We start from the raw sequence: 24,055 nt of genomic DNA, 5'->3' as shown, positions 1-24,055 counted from the left end.
GCTCTTCTTGTCCTGAAATCAATACAAAATAGGTTTGGGAAAACACAGATTTTCCTTGTAAGCTATAGCTCCCTACTTATATATCTTTCTGCCCTAGAGATATATTCCCAAGATTTCAACAGCTAGAAACAAAAAATTTGCCCAAGGTAGTTCATTTAACATTCAGTTAATACTTGTGAATAAATTTATAATAGCAATGTTGCTTTTTTCTCATGTAGAATTCAAAAGTGGCCTTCTATGGAAGACAGACACATTCTGGGTTTTAATTTCCCTTGTGAACCCAGTGTTACCTGCCCTCAGACAGGTTGCTGGGCAGCTCTATATTATTCAGGTTTTCCAGTTAGACTGTTCCCTGAGTATGGTTTCCAGCGCTACATGATTCCTTGTACTAAGAGGAAGAGAATTTTCCCTAGTGTCTTCATATTGCTAAATGTATGCCTTCTTTTTTACAGATAAGTATAAAAAGTAATATAAAACAAATAAAAAGAAGAAAAATGGAAGAATAGATTTAATCTGTTACTTGTTTGTAGTGGGACAAGTGATGTAACCATGCAATCTAGTCTCAAGTATTTTCTGCTGCTGTGGTAACATTTTCTAAACCTTTCATAATTGAAGTCCATTAATATCACAGTCACTTAGCAAATACTTGAAAAAAGACTTGACTGCTCTGAAGCTGTGGATGTAATCAAGAAAGAACACAATAGGAACACTCTTTGTAACACTAGGTATGCTAGGATCTAATATGAGTTCTAAAATTACTTATATCCAAGAGGAGTGGAAGAAAATTAGATTAGTTATAAAATACGTAATGATGGATACTAATATTGAATAAGTTATCATGTCATAAATAAAAATATACAGAGGAAGAAGTATTTTGCTCAAGAAAAACATAGAATCATTTAGGTTGGAAAAAACTCTAACGATGGAGTCCCACCATGAATATAACACTGCCAGGTCCAATTCTAAACCACAGAATCATAGAATGTCCTGAGTTGGAAGGGACCCACAAGGATCATTGAGTCCAACTCCTGTTCCTGCACAGGACAACCCCACAGTTCACACCATGTGTCTGAGGGCTTGTCCAGTCTCTTCTCGAACACTGTCAGGCTTGGGGCCGTGACACCTCCCTGGGGAGCCTGTTCCAGTGCTCCACCACTCTCTGGGGGAAGCACCATATCTATACATATTTTAAACACCTCCAGGGATGGAGACTCCACCACTTCCCTGGGCAGCCTGTTCCAACACCTGACAACCCTTTCCGTGAAGAATTTTTTCCTAATTTTTTCCCTGGTTCCAACTGAGGCCATTTTCTCTCGTCCTATCACTTGTTACTTGGGAGAAGAGACTAACACTCTCTATGCTACAACCTCCTTTCAGGTAGTTGTAGAGAGCAATAGGGTATCCCCTCAACCTCCTTTTCTCCAGAATGGATGGGCAGAGTGGAAAATGCCTTTATTTTATTACTACTTGGTCCATTTTTTGCCTGTAAAATTAAAGAATAAGTAAATAAAAATTGCATGCTTTTGATCCCTATTAAACTGTTCATTTTAATAGTGTTTACTTAAATTGCATAGAAAATAGCAATAAAACTAGGCTATATTTTTGGAGTCAAACTGGAAATTCATATTCAGGAACTTGTGCTGTGTGTTTTTACTCGACCCATCTATACACATGGATAAAGGCCCTAGATATTTTTGTATTGTGTTTTTACTGCTTCTTTTATTTACTATAATCAACAAAGATCTATTTTGATTGTCTTTAATAATTAGAGTTACTAAAAACATAAGGAATTTTCATCTCTTTCCCGTAAAAGTTATTGTGCTTATCAGAACCTATTTATCCTGATGGTGTTACTACTAGACTAGTATTAGATAATGCGCAATCAGAGTACAGAAGCGTCAGTCAGCAAGTCTGAGGAGCTTGGAAGTGGACATTCAATGAAAAGGAGCAGGAGTTTTAACTAAATCTTTATTTCTATCTTTTACTTTATAAATTGGATTAAAATCACCCAGTTAAATAATTCTGTTAGAAATAGAATTTTAATAGTTTATTTTACAGTCTTGGGCACTGAAGGACTTACTAGCAGCTAGGCTAAGTAACCTGTCATTCTCCCTCCCTGTTTTCCCAGAAATAGCTTCTACTGCCAATAGAATAAAAAAAAAAAAAGTGATTTTTTTTTGGTGCTTAAACTTTAGTATAACCAAAAAAAAAAAAAAAAAAATTAAATTAACAAACTAGCATAAAACTTAATAATACAGTTAGACAAATTAAATAATTAAAAGACAGGAAGCAAGGATGCTATAGCAAAAGGAATCCAGACCTCAATATTTAAAGGAAAATGAGAGATTGAAATCGGTAGTCTTATGCGGTTTAATTCTATTAGTATTTACCCTATAAATATATAAAAGAAATAAAACCCCAGAAACTGAATAATAACCTGGTTGCATGCCCATTTCTGACTGTGATTTTTTTTTAAATTGTTTTTAATGAAAAACAGGAAAGTTCTGAATTTTATTTTTAAGTATACAATTGTGTTAATTTCTTGCCTCCTGAGTATATAATTAATTTCATTCTTCCTAAAAGATTTTTAGGTAGTAGTAAAGGTAATATAGGATAGAACTCTCTGCCACTATTAAGGTTGAGACTGGCATTATTGTGAACAATTGCAAATTACTTTTGCTAATTATGAAGAAGAAAAAGGCATAGATGGGAAATTCAGATGAACATAGCTAACAAGCGAAGAAAAAAGGGTATCTAGAAAAAGAGGGGAGAGAATGTGGAAGAAGAATATGTTTCGATTGAAGCTGATGATGGTGTTAAATAGAGAGAAGTGAATAAAAGAAAGAAGGAAATATCAGAATAACTAGAATTCATTCAGTTTGGTATGTGAGGGGAAGGATGTTGCAGGCAGTGAAGTGGAATACAAAATAACATGCCTCAGTTTTCCTTTTTTTCTAGAATCTACCTAAAGTGTCTAAGTGTCAGCGATGCTAGTAATCTACTTGTATAATTAGACATTATGATAGGAAAGGAAGAAAAGTTCTGTTCTACAAGAATCCCAAAACTAAAGCCTGCACTTCTTACTGTGTCCAGATGTGTCCTCATAGTTAAACTATGAAAAGTAGTTACTTAGGCTTCATTTTGCTTCCATTCAAATGCATGGCTTATTTAAGAGTGGGCACCAGATCTCTCTATCCTCAGCCATATTCCAGCTGTTAGGACATTGTGCACTTTTTTGCTATGCTGCTGTCCATGTGATTAAGCAATCCTGAGTATTTTTATCTTAGTACATGATGGTGGTGGTGATGAGTTTCAGTTTAGATCAATGGAAAATGAGCAGAGAACTTGTGCACTTGAGCCTATAGCTTCTGCTGCTTGGCTGATGTGACAGAATCTCATCCTACATCTGTCCTGCTCCGATCTTCAAAGTTTGTGCTCTTTGTAGTCCCCTAGGATTCAAGAAGGATTTTGTGATCTTGCATGTGATTATGGAAAAGTTGTAAACACAGTTTGAACAATTAGCTTTTTTAAAATTCAGATTTGTTTGTTTGTTTGTTTGTTTGTTTTTGAGAAAATACACTGTCCTTGAAGAGAGATGATAGTGTAATTGAAAAGTTACTTTATATACATTTTATGGGAACGAACTTTTCACAAAAGGATCTGTGGTCCCATTTCAATTTGTTGAAATTATAACTGGGACTAATGTCTTTTATATTACATCACTTATCTTTTGATATGGGATTAAGGGAGATGGCAAACATGATTGATCACAGGGATTCTGAGAGACTGAGATCTTAAAATTCTTTTATTCATGAGGAACAGTTAAAGAAGTTAATTCTTGGAAGTAGGAAATGAGGCTAAATTAGGATTTGGAAAACAGTAATATACAAGAAAAGAGTAAGTTGCCTCAGCACTCTGTAGTAGAATCTGCTGTCCTTTGCACACAAAAAGTGCAGATGGTGAATCTAAGAAAATATCTTGGAAAATGAGTCTTTGAAAAATGTCAAGTTTAATTCTGATGCCTTATATACCTTCCAATCCTTCTTTGAAAAAATATTCTAAAAAAGAAATTAATCCTGTGAATTGAATGCAAATACAGTTCTTAACTGGTAATAACACTTCCAGACTTGGAATATCATGAACCATTAGGCTGATGAAGTACTTGTTGGAATCTGACTTACTGTAGCACAGCATCCTTAGACCTGCAATTGATAATGAGCGTTAAAAAATATTAAATTCCATTTAACACTCACTGCCTTGAAAAATACTAAAAAGAAGGAGAGCAGCTGCAACATTTATCTGAATTGTGTTGGACATTTTTCTCTTTTCTTGGAAATGTTACCCTTTGAGGCAATAGGGTTTAGTCTTGTGTGTATTTGCAGGATTTTTTTTTCCCCTTTCAAAAAGATCTACTCTCTCATTAAATACATTTTCATCCTTTACTCTTGTATCATGTACCACGAAATACTTGAAATGTTCATAGACTATGCAATACTAACCAGCTATCTTTTTTTCTAACATATCTTTTAAAATTATGTAGCATGAACAAAGATCTTAAAATAAAGTACTTGCATTTTTTGATATCATGAGGTATCTCAAAGATAATTGTAATTTAAATATGTTCAGTGCTTCACCAAAGGTCATCTTACAATCATTTTGTCAATTAAGACTTCCCAAAACCTTTAAGTCATGTTGGATATAATTTCAATGTTGGAAAATAATCTAATTGCCAAAATCAAGTGTAGATATGAATTAATATTTGAATAAGCAGAAGGTTAAAGTCAAATTTAAACTGGTAAATATATGTGATTCTTTTGGTTTGTAACTTCCAATTGCAAGTGAGAATGACGTATCTTTTTCCCACTGGAAAGTCTTCTGTCATTTCAGTTTTATCAGAGAGAAATGGGACTTGCTAATAATATAGCAAATGAATTATTAGCACATAGAGATTTTATTTATTTATTGTGTGTGTGTGAGAGAGTGTATGATCAGTGAACTTCTAGTCTTGCCTGATATAAATTAATAAATAGTGAGTTCAGGTTCTCAACTCACAAAATTCTTTTTGTCTTTTCTGTAAATTTGGTTTGTGCTGTACATGTGGTGCAAATACACTTAAAAAAAAAAAAAAAAGAACCATGTTAATGTTTTGTTTTGATGAATACTTTTTTAGTCACATACATCTGTCCAGTTGCCCTTCATAGAACAATAATCTTGAATAATAATGTTTCTATATCTATTGTGTCAAAAAACTGTATTAGCAACTAAAACTTAAGAGGTTCCCAAATTCCATATGTACTTTGTGTTTCACACCATATTGATGCTTTGGATAGATAGATTAACGATGCAAACAAAATAATGGCAGAGTGTAGGTCTGCTTTCTAAACCCAGCAAGAGAATAAGAGTTTTCTATTAAAACCAAACCAAACCACAAACCACCAACCCAAAGCAGAACCCCAACTCAGTTGATTTGAACAGTAATTTGACCATATTACCCTCAATAGTAATCCTTAAGAACAATCAAATTTCCTTTTAAATTTTCTTTTTGAAATCTTCCAGTGGATCTTCATTCCTTGTCCCATTGCAATATGTCCTGTGATACCTGCTGTCCTGGCATTATTTAAAACCAATAGGCTTTCAGAATAAGCCAGTTTTCCTGGCACAAACTGAATAAATATATCTGTATTTATCTCTTCCCTGGATGTTTCAAGATAATTCACGATGGTCATTAATTCAAAGACTTGTCTATAGAATAGATGTGACTCATTTCAAATTTTAAATTTGTTCAGTTTACAAATAATCTTGAGCATTGCAACTGTACTGTGTTATTGGATTGAAAGTGGCAATTTTGAGCAAGGGTTGTATTAAATCATTGCATCATTTCTGTAATGCTATCATAGAGGAGCCAAATTTATTGCATTAAGGGGCTTAGATGCCTATTTTGAGCTTGCCTTCACATACTGTGCTAATCGTTTACTAATATGTTTCGTGTTGTTGATCAGTAGTGCTTTCCCTAAAATTAATTCTAAATTCTTTGAGTTCTAAAATATATTGTCAACATTAAAGTATCAAAGTTAGCTCAGCTAACTATATAGTTATCCCTCAGAAAATATAAAAATAATTTTTCTTTTTCATGTTTCTTATTATTTTGAAACTTCAAAGTAAAAGAACAAACATCTGTCTACATCTGATTCAAAATACATTTTTCTTTTAATGCTTTTTTTTTTTTTTTTTTTTTTCCCCATCTACTTTTCTTGCCTTTCCTGAATACCTATAAGGCTTGCAGAGTGGTTGAGTGGTTTCTTGGTGGGAGGTGGTTTGACTGTAAATGTCAAAATGCATTTTTCTTAAATGAAAGTTTCAGATGTATGATGTATAAAAAATTAAACAAGACAGTTTTTATTTAGAAGAATCTCTCAACAATTTCTATTTAACTTGTCTAATTACCATTTCAGTTTCAGAATTGCACCCTTAAGCCTGTATAATTTTACATTTCTTAATCTGAAATTATTATGAGATGATTGCTTATATGTGTACATTATTCTTTCACTTGCAGAGACATGCACTCCTGAGACCTCGTAAATTCCACCCAGAAGTGAAGCATGTGGATTACAGTGTAGAAGTAAGCATGCAAGAATTCTTTAAGGTTCCTGAGAAGTTGTCTATTCCTGTGTTGACATCAAGCAGAGTTAATTTGAATGTTTCATCAAAAGACCTTTCACTGCAGAAAACAGGTAAGAATAGTCTTAAATATGATGAATTTGTGAGTGTTCTTCCCCTGCACCCCAACATTGTGTGGTTTTAAGTTTTTCCTGAACATTTTCAGAAAATGATCTTTCCATTCTACAAGTGATCAAATCCTCAACATTGTCTTTGTCATCACTACCCAAGTTCTATCTTATTAGCTCAAAACAGTGCTTTCCACTTGACCTTGGTTTTCTCAAAGGCACACAACCACAGGAGACTTGCTCTAGAAATTAATTTGGTTAGTTTATATGACAGATCCTGAATTGGAGCTCATTTCACACTTCCACTTCTCATCCAGTGCTGATCTGTGCTCAGATTGTGCCATTTATACCACATACCTTCTCTTGTTTGCCTCTTGTCAGTTAGCCAGAGGGAGGAGTTAACTAATTGTATGTTATTTTGTCCCTGTCCCTCATCTGTGAAAAGTTTTGCATCAGTCTTCAGCTTTGGTCAGTCTCTGTTGCCTCTAATTTTTCTAGTATCTGAAATTTTATACTGAAATACTAATTACTCTCTTTGTTTTGTTTGCTCTTTGTCTGATCCCTCCTTTGCTAGTTTTGATATTTTTCATTGTTGTGGGGTTTTTTTTTGTTTTGTTTGGTTGTTTGGTTGGTTTGGTTTTGTTTTAATGCTTTATTTAAATTGATAAAGCACTCTAGGTTGCATTTCTTTAAAAGAACTTGAGCAGCTGAGGGAACTGGGGTCTTTTAATCTGGAGAAAAGGAGGCTGAGGGGAGACCTTATCATTCTTTACAACTACCTGAAGGAAAGTTGTAGTATGGAGAGTGTTGGTCTCTTCTCCCAAGTAACAAGCAATAGGATGAGAGGAAACAGCCTCAAGTTGCACCAGGGAAGGTTCAGATTGGATATTAGGAAAAAATTCTTCATGGAAAGGGTTGCCAGGCATTGGAACAGGCTGCCCAGGGAAGTGGTTGAGCCACCATCCCTAGAGGTGTTTAAAAGGTGTGTAGATGTGGTGCTTTGGGACATGATTTAGGAGTGGACTTGGCAGTGCTAGGTTAACAATTGGACTCGATGATCTTCAGAGTCTTTTCCAACCTAAACAATTCTTTGATAAAATTTATATTTATCTTTACCTGCTAGAGTATCTGTGTGTGTTTATATCATAGGTAATGTAATGTTCCACAAGTATCTGATAACAATACAAATAATTTTTGATTTTGCTACTTAAAATGGAGGTAGTAGTTTTCTTGGTAAAATTAGTGAAGACCACTAATGTGAAAAATTCATAGATTTGTTTCATCACTTCTTTTCTTCTTCTGCATGTTTCTGTGGTTCACTTTTACCGTTGTCATTCATGGTGTATGTTTTTATACTTGTTGTATCCCTTACGGTTTTTGTTTTTCTATGGAAGAAAAATAAGGAATTTCTTGATTATTTCTGACAAGCCTTTTGTCACAGATTGATTACAGTATCTGTGCTGTAAGACATTCTAGGGTGTCACTGGGCATGTTTTTAAGAAGATGACTATAGTTACTGCAGTATTAGAAGCAAGACTAGACTGACTAACTACAGGGCTAGCAGTCAGTAGAAGTTGTAGAATAAATGTAACACAAGTTGGAGGCTGAAATGTTTCTTGAATAACATGGTATTTAAATTCTAGTTAAAATGCTTTTGTTATCAAGTTAAAAAAAAATTCCTGTGTTTGTAATGACTGATGTAGAGACAAAATAAAAAAGATCATAATGGCTTTTTTGAGTGGTTTAGAGGGATTCTTTGGATTGCACTGTATGAGAGGAGAATACCAGCTGTGAGAGCGCAAAATCTGCTAAGGACATAATTAAACCTTCATCATGATCTCAGAACAAAGGTTGTTATCTGACCAGATAATAGGTCACTGTTGCTTAGCAACTCCTCGAATTATTTTTAAAGTTGAAATGTGAATTAACAAATCTGAAAATTTTAGAATATTAATTGATAAAATGTAGTGAAGAAACTACATTACAGTAAGGAAGTGGTTATTTTTCTGTTAGATCATCCTGCTTCTTTATCCATTAAAGGAAATTATAGAAGTATCAGAGAGAGGGAAGTAAGCAGTGGAAAGTCAGAAGCTAAATCATACTGCAGTGAACACAATTTTTTTTTTTTTTTTTCCTTTTCTTTTTCTTTCTAGGACAATTAAATTGTTACATAAGGGAGTAGACTTGTCAAGATGATGCAGAGAACTAAATGGGGTTTTGGTAGTGAATTCAGAGGGGTAGTGATCTAAAGAACAACTGAAAATGGAAGCTGAGATAGCCAGTTGACAGCATAAAAACAAAGATGTGTTCAGTACAGAGACAGTGCTGGCTGATTCATTGTATTTGTCGTGCTAATGAGGAAACACAGGAATATTTACAGGCACTTAGAAAATCTAATATTGTGGTGGAAGTCCCCAGGCAGTGTTCCTGTGGATAGAGGGAAAACATTGATCTCATCTGAAAATTTTGTTAACTTCATTATCTGAAGATGAATCAGTATTTTAGCTACAGTGGTAGCTTTCCTTAGGGTGAGAGTAACTGCTTCTCTGACAGAATGCTTAGATTTATGAAGAAAAAAAAAAAGGTGCAAATAAGCTAACTAAAATCAGAAAATCCTGGATCAGAATTTTTTAGACTGCAGTAGCAGGAAAAGTGTCTAGCCAATATAGTAAGAACTCTGCCAACAGGGAATTAGAAGATAAAAATCAATGCCACTCAACATATTTTTTTTTTTTTTGTAAAATAGATCTTGTTAAATAACCTTATTACATTTTTGGCAGTATAGCAGATCTAATAGATAAAAAGAATACAATATGTTTACTTCTAATGTGACATCTTGATCAAAACTCAAACCATAGACTTATATGGAACTAAAATAATACATAAGCCATATTGGAAAACTGTAGCAGATTTTGTTATTCACTCATTACTGGAGAGTCATCAGAAAGTGAGCCCTCAGGAACTGCTACTTGTTGGACAATGTTAACTACTTTTCATCCGTAATTTAGACAATTATATAAAGTCTTTGTTGAGTGAGGAATAATCTAGATTTTATGAAAGAATAGTAAGTTGGAATTGCTACATAGTTATAAACTATGTGTTTTAGTGCAACCAAACATGTAGTAGTGTATGGGGAACAGAGTCTGCATACAAAACCAGGTAAACAGTTAGTGAAAAGGACTGCCTGTCAACACAAAATTATTATCTCAATGAGAGCTCTTTCATAATGCTGAAATGACCAATGAGATCTACAGATAAATGAGAAGTGTCCTGAGAACTGGGGAGATGATCTTGACATAGCTCATGAGAAAGGTTCTTGACCGTAAAGCTTTAATACTTTATAAACTGAAGGATGGTGATTGAGCATTTGGAAACTTGTGTTAGGCATATTTAACATTGAAATAAATTTCCCCTTTATTAGTGGTGTGTTATTAAAGAATGAGAAGGCAAAAATGTCAAGTGGAATTAAAATAATGGCTCCAGATTTTAAGCAACAGAGAAGCAGCATCCAAAATCAGCTCCATGCTTCACCAAACAAATAAGTTGCTGGTTTCCTTGGATAAAACATCCATAGAAATGCTTTGACTGTCTTGCCTCATCTGTCTCTGTATGTGTGTTTCCAGAATAAAACCAGTACAAGATACGCTTGATCCCAGCTTTTAGCTAACGGATTCTATCTCTTTATTTTCCCATCTTTCTTGCTCCCCTTGCTGTAATCACTTATGAGTCAGAGAGTCATTCATTTTGTGCTTAGTGATAAAAGGAAGATGTGACATTAAAATTGATGACCAAATTGTTGTGTGATGAGTGAAACTATCAACACAAGGAATGACAGCTAGGACAAAACAAAAGGGCCATAATACTGTCAATATTAGACTGTAGAATCATAGGTCACAGAATGGTTTGGTTTGAAGGAGGCTTTAAAGATCAACTAGTTACAACCCCCCTGACATGGACAGGGACACCTTCCATTCAATCAGGTCACTTCAGGCCCCATCCAGCCTGGTCTTGAACATTTCCAGAGAGGACGTACCCACATTTTCCCCCCTGAGCCAGAAGACAGGGATGAAGAGCAGAATGAAGCCCCAGTAATCCAAGAGGAAATGGTCAGAGACCTGCTACACCACTTGGACACTCACAAGTCTATGGGGCCAGATGGAATGCATCAAAGGGTGCTGAGGGAGCTGGCAGAGGCAATCACTAAGCCACTTTCCATTATCTATCAGCAATCTTGGCTAACTGGGGAGGTCCCAGTTGACTGGAAGTTGGCTAACTTGATACCCATCTACAAGAAGGGCCAGAAGGAGGATCTGTGGAACTACAGATCTGTCAGTCTAACCTCAGTGCCAGGCAAGGTCATGGAGCAGGTGATCTTGAGTAACATCACACAGCACATACAAGAAAATCATATGATCAGGCCCAGTCAAGTTGGGTTTATGAAAGGCAGGTCCTAATGTTCTACAAGGTGACCCACCTAGCAGATGAGGGAAAGGCTGTGGATGTTGTGTACTTAGACTTCAGTAAAACCTTTGGCACCATATCACACAGAATTCTCCTGGAGAAGCTGCAGCTCATGGCCTGGATGGGTGTAGTCTGCAATGGACAAAGAATAGGCTGGAGGGCTGGACCCAAAGGGTTGTGGTGAACAGAGCCAAACCCAGCTGGCGGCTGGTCATGAGTGGTGTTCCCCAAGGCTCAGTACTGGTGCCAGTTCTGTTTAATCTCTTTATCAATGATCTGGATGAGGGGATTGAGTGCACCCTTAGCAAATTTGCAGACAACACCAAGTTGAGTGGGAGTGTTGATCTGCTGGGGGCATAGGAAGGCCATACAGTGGGATTTGGACCAGCTGGATTGTTGGGCTGAGGCCAATTGTATAAGGTTTAACAAGGCCAAGTTCCAGGTCTTGCACTTGGGTCACAGTAACCCCAGGCAGCTCTAAAAGCTCAGGGAAGAGTGGCTGGTAAGCTGCCTGGCAGAAAAGGCTGTGAGAGTGTTGATTGACAGCTGGCTGAACATGAGCCAGCAGTGTGCCCAGATGACCAAAATGGTCAACAGCATCCTGGCTTGTATCAGGAATCATGTGACCAGCAGGACTAGAGAAGTGATTGTTGCTACTGTACTCAGTGCTGGTGAGAACCCATCTTGAATACTGTGTTCAGTTTTGGGCTCCTTGTTATAAGAATGAGGCACTAGGGAGAGTGCAGAGGAGGGTGACGAAGCTGATGAGGTGTCTGGAGCACAAGTCTGATGAGGAGAGCTTGAGGCAACTAGAGCTGTTTAGCCTGAGGAAAGGGGAGACTTTATTGCTGAGGTTGTAGCATGGAGGGTGTTGATCTCTTTTACCAAGCAGTAAGTGATAGAACAAGATGAAATTGCCTCAAGTTGCACCAGGGGAGGTTCTGATTGGATATTAGGAAAAAATTCTTTGTGGAAAGGGTTGCCAGGCATTGGAACTGGCTTCCCAGGGAAGTGGTGGAGTCACTGTCCCTGGAGGTGTTTAGAAGGCTTTTGGATGAAGTTCTTATGGACATTGTTTAGTGCTAGGATTCGGTTATGTTTTGACTTCATGATCCTGAGGGTCTCTTCCAACTGAAATGATTCTGTGATTCTATGACTCTAATTTCTCTGGGCAATCTCTTCCAGTGTCTCCTCACCCTCACAGTAAAGAATTTATTTCTAATATCTAATCCAAATCTACTCAGTTTAAAGCCATTATCCCTTATGCTATCATTACATGCCCTTGTAAAAAGTCCCTTGCCATCGTTCTTGTAGACCCCCTTTAGGTACTGGAAGGCTACTATAAGGTCTTCCTGGAGCCTTCTCTTTTCCAGGCTGAACAAACACAATGCTCTCAGCCTGATCTCATACGGGAGGCAGTCCAGACCCCAAGCATCTTTGTGACATCCTCTGGGCTCATATTGACAGGTCTATGTCCTTTGTATGCTGGGTGCTTCAGAGCTGGACACAGGACTCCTGGTGGGGTCTCACCAGAGCAGAGCACAGGGGCAGAATCTCCTCCCTTGACCTGCTGGCCACGCTCCTTTAGATGCAGCCTATAACGTATGGTAAAACTTTTACTCATTATGCAGCGATATTAAGGTATACCTGTTGCTATAATTCATTCTTATCAAACCTGTCTTTTCTGTTCTGCTTCCTTTTCTGTCCCATGAAAGCTTCGACTTCTAATGAAATACAGAAAATTAAGAAAGGGTTGTGATAAGCTTTTCAGCAACATAATCAGCAAGTTTAATTAAGTGACTGTCTTACTAAACAGAAATCCCTTTGTTATAGAACAGATTTAAGGCTTTTTTGACCTGTTTTTTCCCCCCCTTATCTCTTTTTGTCTTCTATTTATATGAGTACAGACTAAGCTAAATGTGGAAATAACAAGATATAATTGTGTTATGATCAAATGTTGTCATGTGTCGTGCCTGTTGATGTTGGAATGGGGAAGAGATTTTTTCATATTCTATACCTTTAAGTAAGGACAGTGGTTTTTATTCTTATTTTTATCTTCTATAGTCTGTCAAACATAACAGTATGTAGATTACTTTTCTACCAGTAATAATGACCAGTACGTAGATTGTACAACATAAATACTTTCTATTTGATCACTTCATTATATATAACATAATTTCATTTAGAGGAGCCCAGCGAATACTTAGGTTGGCATGACTAATGAATTTTAGTCTGATATTTATTGGCAATTTAAAAAAAGAAAAAAAAATACCACACCTTAGTATGATATCTAAAGATATTATTCTCACTCCTTAGCAGAGGGGGTGTCAGTTTCATGTTCTGCCCCAAAACCTACATCTTCAGCAGCAACACAGTATCTCTACATCTAACAGTTTTTGATTAGTTGTTTTTTTTTTTTTTTACTCTTTTATTTATTTCCCCAAAGCAATTTCCTAGGACTTTAAATCTGTTATTCAATAAAGCATTATTGGTAAGTCTGTTGTTTCATCCTAGTTTTCCATGGTCCCCAAGCTGTATAAATTTTCCTGCATCTTAGTGTTTTTGTTTGGTTGTTTTTTTAATAAAGCCTTGGTCTTTTACAGCAAATTTACATAGTTATTGGCCAATAACATGAATTTTGTTATTTCATTTTACTGTTTACATTTTGAGGTTTTATTCTAGCTCTATATCATGTTAAGACTTTCAGAGTTAAGTTCTGTGACTTAACTGACACTATACTAATAAAAATTAAATTACATTTGGTGGTTTTAATAATTCAGAATAGTGAGGCACAAATGGGATTAAAAAGTATAAGTGGTAGCATTCCTTTTTACTCTTTGTTCATGCAAAGTCTCTATTTAAAATATAATTCTGTTTCAAAATGTGGCTCTGAAAAATTATGATATGTCTTTATATTAATAGTTTTCATTACAGTCATATCTATTGAATAGCTGTTTCTACTATACATGTATTAGTAGAAAGTTGGTCTGGTTTTGCAAAAGTGAGAGGGAATTAAACATTAGTCTGAATGCATTTCTTTTGTGTTTAATACCTACAGTAAGAAATTCAGTGGAGTTGTATTTGCTGCAAGCCTTTTTGTACAGTGAAAAACTTTTGGAAGGCCTCTCTCTTCTGCTGCTGTGGTGAAGAAGGATGTCAATTCTCAGAAAACATTTCAGAGTATCATTTACCTCATTCTCTGATCAGAGTTGAGATTCAGAAAATTCATTGAAACCCAGAGTCTGCCTAGAAGAAAAACATGTAGATAGACAGCAAAGGCTTCAAGCGTTCTTGACAAATGAAGCCTTTAGGGCTCAGGATGCTGATATGTGGTTTAGGTTTTTGTCAGTGAAATACGACATTTGCTTGCATCACTGTCAGTGTCAAGGCTTAGGTTTCTCTTTGGTGCAGTCCTGAAACCACTGCATTTGTAAGGCTTAGAAGATACTGCTTTTAGACATAAGTTTTAGAGAGATCTTAGCTTTGTCTTTGTTGTGATTTTAGATAAAGAGACTTTGAATTATTACTCTACTGTGTTTTTCTCGTAGAATTGTAAAATAGAATCATAGAACAGCTTAGGTTGGAAGAAACCTTCAAAGGTCATCTAGTCCAATTCTCCTGCAATGAGAAGGGGATGTTTCAGTTCTCAGTGTAATACTTTATAACTTGGCTAATCCTTTTCAGTGGAGGCTACGCACTGGATGACTTCAGAAAGCACTTTAGCTTTACTATATTTCTTAAGTTGTATCAAGCAAACTTTTTACTTGGTAACACTACAGTTGCCCATTGACATAGTGACTGTATAGACTGCTTGTTTCTAAAGCTTTTATGAATATTCTTCAGAAATACTAAGGGATAATGTGTATTAAACAACCATCCACCAAGAAACTCTTTGTTCTACTTTAATGTAGTGCCACACAGCTCTTCACTGGCTGCTGAATATAATACATGAACATGGCTGCTGAGTATTCATAACAAGACATTGAAAAAAAGTCTCTGCCATTTTAATTTTTAAATAAATTAAGGAAAACCTGTTTTCATTCATTTTTTGTTTTTCTCCCAGTAGATCTTCCTTTTCTGATTGATCAAGTGTATTTAACTGTTTGGTGAGATATGTACAATATACTGTATTTAAGTGGGAATAAAGAACCAATAAACAGTAGGTTTTTTTTAGAAACTCTTCTACAAATCTGTTGTATTCACATAAAGTGAAAGTAAAATCCACAAATAAACATACACAGTGATAGCAAAAACATATCAACACTTATTAAAGGATGTAAAAGAATGGTTGCTTTTTCAAGAATTCTGTGTAGATTGATATTCTAGTTCAGATGAGCTCTTTTGAAAACTTGATGTTTCACCGAAAGTCAGAAGAGTCTGGGCTCTTCTGTATAGTTAGTTATTTAACCTTCTAGGTGTCCATACCTGCAAATTTAGTCTTCAGGATAATTTAACCAGCTATTAGTGACACATGCACAGTGTCAGAGGCTTAGATAAGTTCACTGTGAAATTTAGCTTTGAGCTTCTAAATAGACAGAACCATCACTGCTGAATAAAAGCAAATATAATGTGCAAGTAGTTGACTAACCGTTGTAGGCCTGCCTTCAGAAATAATGCCAACAGATCGTGATATGGAAGAACAGCATTTTATTCTTGTTCTTTCCCTCCTCCCACAATTTGTAACAGGGATAAACAGAGACTACTGACTGCTATTATTACTAATCTCTAGACTACGTTTTTTCTTACATTTTAATGTCAGAAAACCTGTCCTTTTCTTTGAAAAGTACTGTTTGTTGGCTAATGCAGTTAGAGGTTTAACTTCAGGTGAGGAGGAATATCTAAAATGAGTTGTAAGATGGACTTTGTTAATTCCAGGTGGTAATCAGGTTGTCTTTTGCAATAAGTAAATGGCAGACAAGATGCTAGGCAGTTGCCAGAGAACACGACCAACAACTATGTACTGTGATTTAGTTTTCCAAGAATGTGTGATGATATTACACACCAAAAGTTTTGCTTTTGCAAATATCCCTGTTTTGACAACTGTCTCACTACTCAACCCAATTCAGATCTTGAGATTCAGGATCAAGTAAATGTTTCTCATATTTGTCTAACATAAATCTATAAAACAGAACTGTTTGCCTATTACACATGAGGTAGCTCCCCATCAAACAATAAATACACTGTCTAGGAGAGGAAACTATACCAAACCCCTATATTGTTCTGCCCAACTTTTCATTGTTGGAAAAATGCTGACTGTCTCATTCATAGATGCAGACTGTGCTTCCTGTTACACAGAAATAACATAAATGCTGCCCATTGCTTACTGTTACTATTTTTGTCTTAGAAATGGTTAGGCCAGTTGTGACTCCCTGTATTATTTTCATTAAATATTTGAACTAATTCTGAGACTAAACTTTGCTGAATGTGTTATAAAACTGAGAAAGAAGAAAAGATGCTAAGGTGAGAAGATTTTAAGCCCAGTTCACTTCATGGTATTTGAAATTAACATGAAAAAAACATTTTGCAGAATAACAACAACCTTCACTTGTAATTCATAGGCAAGTGATTTCTGTAATCGTTTGGATTTGGAGATCTTGTCTCACTTCAGAAACAATGTCTTATTGCATGAAATACTTACCATGTTAAAGAAACATCACCAATTCACTTGCTTTGCTTTTCACTGATTGTAGTTTATCTTAGAATTTCAATTATTCAACTGACCTTTTTCCAATATAATTTTAATGCATAAAACCAAATATTTCAACAAAAATAATGCCAAAATAATATTATAAATATGAAACAAGATGGGTAGAAAGACTCGTCTTGGTTTTCTTTTTAATATTTTCTATAGAAGGCATTTCTGTTGGAAAGTATGGATTTCAGAAATGGGTCCAACTCGGTGAAAGATGTCCCTAGTTATTAGTAATTACAATTTTCATTTAGTGCAAGAATGTAAAGCTCCTGCAAAAATATTTTGGAACTTCCCTTCTCCTTTGACACTGTATGATCTTTCTTCAACTACATGCTGTAAACATCTACTTGATCTTGAAATGCAAGTATTTAAAATGTGTACTTTAAATTTTAAGTAAATGCTTTGTTTCAACATCCTAAAATAATTCTTGTAGACAAAGAAAATTAAGGACTGTTCTAATGAGCTGAAGAATAGAAAGGACCGGTTCACTCTTTTCATAACTGACAAACTCAGGTCACCTTTGCAGAAGATAGCCAATGGGGATAATAACTTGGTGACAAAACAGAAAAAAAAGCAATAATTCAGAAATTACAAGGCCATTAATCTTGTCTTTAAAAGAGAACAAACTAATTTATTTCAGAGAGGGTTAAACCTGAGGTGCAATTTATAATCTTTTTGATAGCCTGGTAATGTCAAAAGATTAATAATATCATTCTGTATGATTTGTTTCTTGAACTTGAGCTATTTTTGTGAAAAATCTGAAATAGTGATGACATAAGGCAACAAGAAAGCTCCAATTTGCTGTTCGTTTACAGAGAAGTGAGAACTGCATACATGAGGAACACCACTTTTTGAAATAGAATGAGCAGCGTCGCAAATGAAGATTGATTGCACTTTCAAAATTCAGTAGTCATCATTGAAGATGTTAGAATAGTTCAAGTCCAGTTGTCATACATATCATCAGAAAATAAGACAAATTAAGGAAGAAGAAGGGAAATTCCACAAGAATTTCTCAGGAATTCCCCCTCAGGGAGATGCAATTTGTTTGGAGATCTATCTGTAAGGTTCTGTTGTGTCATCACATTGTCCCTGACCTTCCTCATTATTTTCTCCAATTTAAGGTGTTGATTTCTAACCTTGGAAAACAGTGAACAGAAACATTGTTGCATAAAAAACTACAGTGAAGTTTTTACAGCTGCAGCCTTCATGTAGTTTTTCAGGTTTCTTAGAGACTTCGGGGAGTGTTGGAGTGGTGAACTCTTTTTGTGGTCAGTCTCTGAAGTTGCTCACATGCCTTCCCTTCTCCTTTGACAAGTGTCCTACAAGGGCTAGTGAAGGGCTTAAAATACCATGAAAGAGTCTGATCCTTTCTGTAAGCAAGGCCAGAGGAGTCTTTGCAGCAGAAATGTTAGACTTAGCTGTGTTCAGATATGGACAGCATTTCACAGAATCACAGAATGTTAGGGATTGGAAGGGACCTCGAAAGATCATCTAGTCCAATCCCCCCTCTGGAGCAGGAACACTTGGATGAGATTACACAGGAATGTGTCCAGGCAGGTTTTGAATGTCTCCAGAATAGGAGACTCCACAACCTCCCTGGGCAGCCTGTTCCAGTGTTCTGTCACCCTCACTGAGAAGAAGTATCTTCCCATGTTTAAGTATAACCTCCTGTGTTCCAGTTTGTACCCATTGCCCTTTGTCCTATCATTGGTTGTCACCGAGAAGAGCCTGGCTCCATCCTCGTGACACTCACCCTTCACATATTTATAAACATTAATGAGGTCATCCCTCAGTCTCCTCCAGGCTAAAGAGCCCCAGCTCCCTCAGCCTTTCTTCATAAGGGAGATGCTCCACTCCCTTAATCATCTTTGTTGCCCTGCGCTGGACTCTCTCCAGCAGTTCCCTGTCCTTCTTGAACTGGGGGGCCCAGAACTGGACACAATATTCCAGATGCGGTCTCACCAGGGCGGAGTAGAGGGGAAGGAGAACCTCTCTCGACCTACTAACCAACCACCTTCTAATACACCCCAGGATGCCATTGGCCTTCCTGGCCACAAGAGCACCGTGCTGGCTCATGGTCATCCTGCTGTTTGCCAGGACCCCCAGGTCCCTTTCCCCTACACAGCTCTCTAACAGGTCAAATTTGTCCTTGAGAACATTTTCCTTACTCTAGAGATTACTGTGAGGAGTTATTCCTACATTCTGTGGATTTGAAAAATGGGACTTGTCATGATTTTGTTCCAATTTGCACACCCCAAGTATTTTTGGAGACTCAGACTTTCAATCCAAAATTGTGTATAGGGAAAGTCTAATGAATAGCTCTCATGAGAACTACTAAACTCCACAGAAATCCATTGTTGTTGGGGCTACTGTTAGCCAAATATACTATATAGTTGTTGATATCTCTCATGGTAAGTGTTGATAGAAGTATAATAACTACTCTACTTTTCTGATATTTACAGAAACGTGTATACATTAACATTTTCTACTGCATTTAATAGACCTTTTAGAATACTTCTCTCTGTGTGCTACTAAAAACAATAGAAAATATTGTTTAGATGCTACAATATACCTTTTTCTAGGAAAATAAAAAATTGTCTATGTTTAAACGGTAACATTCTTAAGATTCTATTGTTTGTTTAAAATTGTTGCATGTTGCGGTCTCCTACAGTTTATTGGAACTCTTTCCAGATTCTGCATGTGAATTCAATGCTTCTGAAAAGCTTTACAACATTGCAATTTATTTGTTTTGTTTTTAGATGGAAGTGATGCAGTTGAGCTTCCTATAAAATTCATTCCTCAAAATGCTGGTTGCTACCATTGTTGGATTCTTCTAAAATCCTCCTGTGATGTTCGTGTCTATGAGATTGAATGTGTAGTGAATACAGACCATGCTGAAGCAGAGCTTGAATTTGTAACTCCAGCTTACCAACCAGTCATTCAAGATATTCCAATAGTAAGTTCACTTTACTACTAGAAACTAAACTAAGATTCAGGATTTTGAAAAACTTGACTCCAGATCAATTCTATTAAATTGTATGGTTGTAAAATGCCCAAATGCATGTAAATACTGAATTGAGTATTATTATTCAAGTCCATATGGGACATAATATAACCTGTTAGGAAATATAGTTTCTGGTAGTTCTTAAAGTAAATTATGAGTTGGTGGGTTTATTTCTGATGTTTCACTTCTGTCCTGATAATTGTTAATCTGTTATTTAATAATGTTGTCACACTGAAAGTGAAAAAAGAGTTGTTTAATCTAGGAAATAAATGTATTGTTTCTCAAAAAAAAAAAAAAGAAAAAGAAAAAAAAAAATAGAGATTTGAGGAATAAATATAAGAACAAATAGGGCAAGCATAGGCAGTATAGCACATATAGTTTTATCATATCGATTTTGTATATGAAACCTTTGAGAAGTGAGACCAGGGAGCAAATATCCCTCAGGAAAGTATTGCTCAAAATTTAGAGACGTTTTTTAATTTAAAAGAGGAAAAAAAAAAAAATAATAGGGAAGGAGGTTAAGCTGAGAGAGAATTGATAAAGATTCTTTAAAAGATAAAACAGTGAAATATTTCCAGAGATTTGAACTGTGATTTGGCCTGTGTACTTGATGTAACCTTTTGATATTGGAGCCACTGAAGAATACTAGTGTGTTAATTTATAGAAAAATTGCTATGAGATTTTGTAGACAAGAGCAAGGGCAGATACGACACGGAGACTTGATGTCCAAGGAAAGACCATACTGTGGATGCTCTGTGAAAGTAGATGAGGAACTATTTCATTAAGAAAGAAAAATTTAAGTGACAAAACCAGAACAAGAATCCCCCTGAATCTGAAATCTGTGATTGTTTAGTTTTTTAAAATGGGAGTTAAGGCTGAACATTTGAAGTTTTCTTAATTCTCACAAGCTTCAAATGAATGTAATTGTTCCATCATTCACTTTAAGCCTCTCCAGTGAAAGAGGTACAGGTCGTATACATGCAGCCTTATTATGCACCTTGGATTTACTCACCTATCTTCCTGTGAAAAGATTCTGACTCCTTTAGCATTGATTGTGTTTCTCTTTGACTTAACAGGCTTCAGATAAGATATTGCATTAAGCAGAGATCTTATAAGAATTAGATTATTGAGTAATTAAAACTGTTAATGCACAAGTTCAAGGGAGTAGAATTTAACCAGTATTTTATTTTCATTTTCTAATGTTTGTGTTTGACCTTAATATCTTTCTTCAGAAGATATTTTTAGACAAATTCATGCTGTATTAGAAAGATTTGTTACACAAGAATTTCAAAGTGACCATGTTTGTCAACTAAATTTCTCCAGCTGACAAGTTTTTGTGTTCAAGATTAAGCAGAAATTCTTATTAGTGTAATCATCACTAGTGTGGATGAAAGGCAGCATCTAATACCAGTAGCACCAGAAATCATTGAACATAAAACAATTTATATCCCAAATTTTGGCTATCCTCTTTTCCTTACCAAAGAATAATCATGGTGATATTTTTCCTCTATCCACCTTTTAAAACAGTAAATTAGCAAAGGGTGATGACCTGCCAGTTTTAAAACTGATCAAGCTGTTTTCCAAAAGGATCAAGTTGTTCCTGGTGTTGTGGAGAAAAAAAGTAATCTTTTGATGCCTTTTTTCCTCTTTCAGTTTATCTTCAACCTGAAGATAACAGTTAAACACCAGTTAATTATATTTTTTTTTCTTCCCTGTTTTCTGCCAGACATGATGTAACTCTTGTTATTACAGAATTGGAGACCACAGTTGCAGAAGTATTTTGAAAAACTGAGACACTGTACAAACAGATTTCAACATTCCAAACAGGCATTTGTCCTCACCTTCTAGGAAATTTACCTCTTAACAACTAAGAATTAAGTATTAATCATACACATTAATTAGACTTTAGTTTTATGATATTGAAGGTCTTGTGCCATGCCATGGGGTTAGCTCTGATGACCACAAGTGGTGGTTCTTAGTCTCTGAGCTCAATATAACTGAGCTTGAGAGACTTTCAAAGAAGGAAGTGAGGATTGAAGTATAATCTCTATTCCCTGAAATCCATTGTTTATCTCTGACATTTATATACAGTTTTCAATGGATGAAGGCCATTATGGGTCAAAGGATTACTTCCTCTTTTCATAAATCAGATCAGTCTTCTCTGGTTTTGACAAGGCAGGTCTTCATTCTCAAATGCCAGTTTATTTTCTTCTTTTCAAATGGGTATTAAACTTTTTGCAGGCTGAAGGTTTGGTCATGTAGTTCCTTCAAATAATAGGAGGCTGGATAGCATTATCTTATTTTTACTATTTTTATACAGCCCACAAACCTGCATTAAGAAAGCTCACTTTCTACTATAAACACGCACCCTTGTGATACCTCTGGATGCAAGACAAACTTGTCTTAATAGCCTTTTATACTACTAAGGACAGGCATTCTTTAACATAGATTAGTCTCCTGAAAGATCAGTTTCTGAGAACACAGAACTGTAATTACTCCTTTGGAGATGAAGTCCTTAATTCATAAGCAAGACTGATCCTGTAATGCAGTCAGTAGCCAAATTAGACAGTATATGCTAGTACAGTATATCAGCACTTCAAAGAGGCACACTAAGATTTTCTACAGATGGAAAAGGGACAGAATTTTGGGAGGCATTAAACAGTATAGTAAAAATACTTGTAAATGTACATATTCTTCTAATGAGTATTTCTGCTGACAGTATTGCTGCTGATAGTGTGGGTGCCAGTATCTCTGGCTGCCAGGAATAAGGGATTTATTATTAGCTTAATTCATTTTTGAAATATGCTTTACTCTCCCCAAAGGTACTCAGGGCCAGTACTTTGGGAAAGTAGATACTGTGCTCTGGTTTGATGCTAACTGCAAGTAAAAGCTGCAATCCATGTTAAGAGCTTTCAATGCATAATCTAATTTACATCTTTACTTTGATTCCAGAATAACATGTCTAACCACAAGTGGAAACTTGAAGCAATTTTGGAAGGACATGGTTTTTATGGTCCTTCTCTAATAAATGTGGGCCTAGGTGGAACAGCTCTGTATCCTCTCATGTTCAAGCCTGTTGCTGAGTGCACAACAAAGGTAAGAGGAAAATTAGTTTCAATATGTGAAAAGGATGTATCTGTCAATAAAATTTGAAATAATGTTATAATTATGAAAATGCTTAATCACTTACTGACATTAAGTACCTGCTTGAGAGTCAGAAATTGAAAGATTGCCTACTAGCTGAATTAAAAAACAGAAGAACTAATTTGCAAAGCTGAAGATTAGTTGTTGATTTCCTCACCACCCATTATTATCTCTTCCTTTTTTGGTCTTCTACAAACCTGCCATTCTAATGAAATGACCAGTTACTCTGTAGAGATTCTGAACTTGGATCATAAAAATGTACATTGTGCTAGTCTGAATTTAAAGACATATATTAAATTGTATTTTATTACCTAAGTACTAAAGTGGTAATGTTGGGTATTTCTCATTGCATGCAAACATCACAAATGAATTTCACAGAATCACAGAATGTTAGGGATTGGAAGGGACCTCAAAAGATCATGCAGTCCAGTCCCCCTGCTGGAGCAGGAACATCTAGATGAGGTTGCACAGGAAGGCGTCCAGGCAGCTTTTGAATGTCTCCAGAGAAGGAGACTCCACAACCTCCCTGGGCAGCCTGTTCCAGTGCTCTGTCACCCTCACTGAGAAGAAGTTTCTTCTCAAATTTAAGTGGAACTTCTTGTATTCCAGTTTGTACCCATTACCCCTTGTCCTACCATTGGTTGTCACCAAGAAGAGCCTGGCTCCATCCTCGTGACACTCACCCTTCACATATTTATAAACATTAACAAGGTCACCCCTCAGTCTCCTCTTTTCCAAGCTAAAGAGCCCCAGCTCCCTCAGCCTTTCCTCATAAGGGAGATGCTCCACTCCCTTCATCATTTTTGTTGCCCTGCGCTGGACTCTCTCCAGCAGTTCCCTGTCCTTCTGGAACTGAGGGGCCCAGAACTGGACACAATATTCCAGATGTAATTTAGGTGACGGGTACCTTGTTTCATAAAATAATTTCTGTTATAAGTTAAGCCATTACTTAGAAGCTGCTTTTTCCATCAGAGTATTCACTATTTTGAATGCTAAAATGAAGAGCAGAGCAAAGGCTATGATGCCTTT

General features: G+C 36.0%; 1 protein-coding gene across 1 annotated transcript in view; it reads left to right on the top strand.

Moving 5' to 3' along the window:
* Positions 1-24,055, top strand: part of CFAP47 (cilia and flagella associated protein 47) — a gene marked incomplete at both ends in the record, with an annotated part of 301,064 nt that overhangs the window by 130,670 nt on the left and 146,339 nt on the right. The window contains 3 exons of the mRNA XM_080353150.1: positions 6,554-6,731; positions 19,638-19,834; positions 22,835-22,978. Coding sequence (XP_080209276.1) covers positions 6,554-6,731; positions 19,638-19,834; positions 22,835-22,978 — 519 coding nt within the window. The remainder of the gene's footprint in view (positions 1-6,553; positions 6,732-19,637; positions 19,835-22,834; positions 22,979-24,055) is intronic.

The sequence above is a fragment of the Nesoenas mayeri genome (assembly GCF_963082525.1).
Source record: "Nesoenas mayeri genome assembly, chromosome: 1".
In the NCBI taxonomy this organism is placed as follows: Eukaryota; Metazoa; Chordata; class Aves; order Columbiformes; family Columbidae; genus Nesoenas; species Nesoenas mayeri.
Note: the sequence above shows the minus strand (reverse complement) of the source record. Positions and strands in the feature narration are given on the sequence as shown.